We start from the raw sequence: 3,727 nt of genomic DNA on the forward strand, positions 1-3,727 counted from the left end.
TTTTGTTCATCTAATTCTATTTTAGTTCACCAGATTCATTTCTAATGCACACAACTCAAATTTTGGTTCACCTAATTCGTATTTGGTATTTGGTTGCCTATAATGCCTTTTTTTTCCAATTGTGTGTTTCTCGAGGACCGGTTTTCTTGTATAATTCTTAGCACCAATTTACAGAGTTTACAGAAAAACAATTAGTCTTTATTAGTACTACTTGTATAATTCTTAGCATCAATCTAGAACTGTACGAACCTGTGTTAGAAACAGTTTTTCTTTCTCTAGCAGCGACATAGAAACAGTTTTTTTTATTTTTCTGAGGAACGGCATAAAAACAGTAGTACGATCTCTTTTTTTTTAAAGAAAACAGTAGTAAGTACGATCTAACTAGCGATCGAACGCTAGAAACAGTCTAGCGATATGTTATTGGGCTTCATAGATACAGTCCACAACAAAACGTAGTAGGCGCCACAACTACGAACTGGCGCAGAAGGCGCCATCGAGGAGGTCTCCCGTTCTTGGGGCGGAGAGGTAGAGATTATTAATGCAGTGTGCGACGGTGGTGAGCACCCAACACGTGGGCCCCATGAGATCGACTAGGATCCAGTTTGCCAGCGGCAAGCTGAGCTGCTATGGTCGAAGAAGCGGGTGGCCGCTGATTGCACAACTAGCGGTCTCGACCACAACATAGTCCAAGTCGGCCATGAAGGCCAGGTACCTCAGCCGGCCACTACTGTGTCTAGTTCTTAGCGCTAACAGAATCATTTTATTGGAAAGGAACTAAACAGATGCATGTTAGAGTCGTATTTGGAGGGGAATAAGGGATTATGCTCCCTCAATTTATTCTTACATTTTTTTAAGCTAGAGATCATTTTTCCTAAAAATTTAAGGATTGCTCACTAGTCACTACCCCTGCCGTGTGGTTGTGATGAATAAATTAATTAGTTTGCATCCCACGCTAACCCACCGACCTAATCAGTCGAGCTGACTGTGCCAAGAATTAAATGAACTATTAATAATAAATTAATTTTCTGACCGAATGATTTGAACCAGTCCTCAGGTGCATAATGGCAGTTGCACTATTTATTTGAAGGTAGCAACATGGTTTGTTCTTGGATAAAACACAACACTTGCACGATACATTTTATTAATGATGTGTGGTACAATTAGTTGCATCACTGAACAAAGAACCCCCATCAACTATTAATCGAGGAAGGGGTAGTCAGTGTAGCCGATGACGGGGTCAGAGATGTAGAAGGTCATCCTATCATACTTGTTCAGCTCTGCGCCGATCTCAAACCTCTTTGGCAGGTCTGGATTCGCCAAGAACGATCGCCCGAAGGAGACCAAATCAGTGTACCCATCAGCGACCACCTTGCCCCCTTCCTCGCGGTCGTACCCGCCATTGGCCATAAATGTACCCTTGAACGCCTCCCTGTATGGCAGCAAGCGCTTCGGGACCACCCTTCGTCCATCAACGATGGCCATCCTCGGCTCGACCATGTGGAGATAGATGATGTTGTAGTTGTTGAGTTTGGTGGACATGTGGAGCGCGAGGGCGTGCGGGTCAGAGTCGTGGCAGTCCATGTAGTCGGTGAAGGGGGAGAGGCGGATGCCCACACGGTGGCCACCGACCTCCTTCACGACGGCATCCACCACCTCGAGAGCAAAGCGACACCGGTTCTCGATGCTGCCACCATACTCGTCGGTGCGGTCATTCGCACTGTCCTTGAGGAACTGCTCAATTAGGTACCCATTCGCCCCGTGGATCTCCACACCGTCAAAACCTGCCACGCCATTGACATTAGATTGAGCAATACATGTATACACTGGGAATTGTGTATTCGTATTTTTTTCCAAAGAGTAGTTGTTTAAGAAAGAGAAGTTTGACCAGTCATTTTTAAGAAAATCGTGCATATCAACAGCGTACCAGCGTCGATGGCGTTCCTGGCCGCCTTCCTGAAGTCGTCGACGATGGCCGGTATCTCCTCCACCTTGAGCCTCCTCGGCGGCGCGAACTCCTCCAGCCTCCCGTCATAGCTCATTTGCGGGCCCACCCCCTTGTCCGTGCACGACAGCGGCGCGGCACCGCCGGGCTGGTACTCATAGGTGGACACGCGGCCGACGTGCCAGATCTGGCAGAAGATGAGCGCGCCCTTGGCGTGCACTGCATCGACAATTGGCTTCCATGCCTCGACGTGCTCCGCCGTCCAGACGCCCGGTGTATCGCGGTACCCCTGGGCCGTGTCGGAGACCCCGGTGGCCTCGGTGATGAGCAACCCGCCGGCGGAGGCGCGCTGGGAGTAGTACAAGGCGGCGTGCGGCTGCGGCACGTTGCCGTAGGAGCGCTGGCGGGTGAGCGGGGCCAGGACGATCCGGTGGGCGAGGTTGAGCTGGCCCATCTTGTACGGCGTCAGGAGAGGGATGGGCTCCATTGTTGAAGGGCTGAAGTTCTCTCTTGGGCTCCCGAAGGTTGATCAATGACAGCAGCTGCTAGCTAGCTTGTGTGATATGCAGAACGAGGAGGAAGAAGAAGATGCCCAGTGAGTGGAGTGGAGTCGATGGGCCTGGACATCCATTTTATAGACATTTTTTCCTCGCATGCAATGACGTGATATGATACGTACTACTCCATATGATATTGTTATAGTGACATTATTGCTAATATTAAAGTACGTGAGGAACATGGGAGGCATCCGGCTGCCGCTTTAGCCGCCTTCATCGATCAGTCACATACATCATAGGTGAGCTAAGCAGCATGGAACAGAAAGGCATCATAATATATTTTACGAATTATGTGTCACCGACGATGCAACAATTTGAACGACCACGTGTCACACCGACGCATCAAGGTCTGCTTTTTGACTCCTGCTAGAGAGGGACAGCAGCGATGTATTATAAAGGCATGTACAATGGAGGCATCGCCCTGGTGCTGCCTCAGCTCTTAAACTAATCAAAAAATAATGAAGCCATCATTTAAAAAAAATTCTGTCCAACGGAGGCCACACTATGTAGCGAAGCATTGTTTAATTTCTGTTCTCTCTATCCTTCTCTTGCATGCATCAGCGCAGCATGTCTTTTCTTCCTTTCTTCACTTTTCACGTATGAGGAAGCTGGCTCTTCTGCAGACTACACTTGCTACTGCGGGGCTATACCTTTTAGTCCGAACTTATTCCGAACCTACGTGTACCTGCGGGGCAGCAGGCTGAGGCTACCCATTGGGCATGCCCTAAGGGCATGTACAATGGAGGCATCACCCTCATGTTGCCTCAGCTATTTATCTAATCAAAAAGTAATAGAGCCACCGTTTGTGAAAAATTCTAGCCAACGCAGGCTACACTCGGTAGGGGACCAATCTCCCTTTACATGTATGTTGTTTTCTTTCCCCTCTCTCTACCTTTTTCCTTGCATGCATCAGCCTACCTTCTTCTTTCTTGCTTTCTCTCAGCTTTTACGGCTAAGGGCATGTACAATGGTAGCATCACCTTATAGATGCTCCATACTCCACATAGATAAAGCAAACACAACCATGGTCATTCCACAATGGAAGCAGCACGCATCCCTTTTTCTTTGTTGGGCCCACATTCAACCTTTCATGTCCCACGTCCTCTCTTTACCTCCTTTCTTTTTCACCTTGGCCAGCTGCTTTTCATCGAGGAGACCGGTTTCTCTGCAAGATCCCGTCTCTCTCTACAAGCGGTAGCCTTTTTCTAATCCAGGGAATCTAGGTGGA

General features: G+C 48.3%; 1 protein-coding gene across 1 annotated transcript; it reads right to left on the minus strand.

The window, feature by feature from the left end:
- Positions 1 to 1,053: 1,053 nt before the first annotated feature.
- LOC123094350 (putative 12-oxophytodienoate reductase 5) lies at positions 1,054 to 2,553 on the minus strand. Its single transcript, XM_044516375.1, has 2 exons — positions 1,925 to 2,553; positions 1,054 to 1,781 (listed from the first exon to the last, which is right to left on the minus strand). Exons 1-2 carry the CDS (start codon positions 2,427 to 2,429, stop codon positions 1,198 to 1,200), a joined length of 1,089 nt encoding a protein of 362 aa, XP_044372310.1. The 5' UTR covers positions 2,430 to 2,553; the 3' UTR covers positions 1,054 to 1,197.
- Between the last annotated feature and the right edge of the window lie 1,174 nt (positions 2,554 to 3,727).

This window comes from Triticum aestivum, chromosome 4B, assembly GCF_018294505.1.
Source record: "Triticum aestivum cultivar Chinese Spring chromosome 4B, IWGSC CS RefSeq v2.1, whole genome shotgun sequence".
Taxonomy (NCBI): Eukaryota; Viridiplantae; Streptophyta; class Magnoliopsida; order Poales; family Poaceae; genus Triticum; species Triticum aestivum.

Excerpts from the sequence above, each read along its gene's own strand:
- LOC123094350 (XM_044516375.1), bottom strand. The coding sequence starts at position 2,429 with ATGGAGCCCATCCCTCTCCTGACGCCGTACAAGATGGGCCAGCTCAAC. Across the intron at positions 1,782-1,924 it reads CAGGAACGCCATCGACGCTG|GTTTTGACGGTGTGGAGATC; the intron begins GTACGCTGTTGA and ends ATGGCGTGGCAG.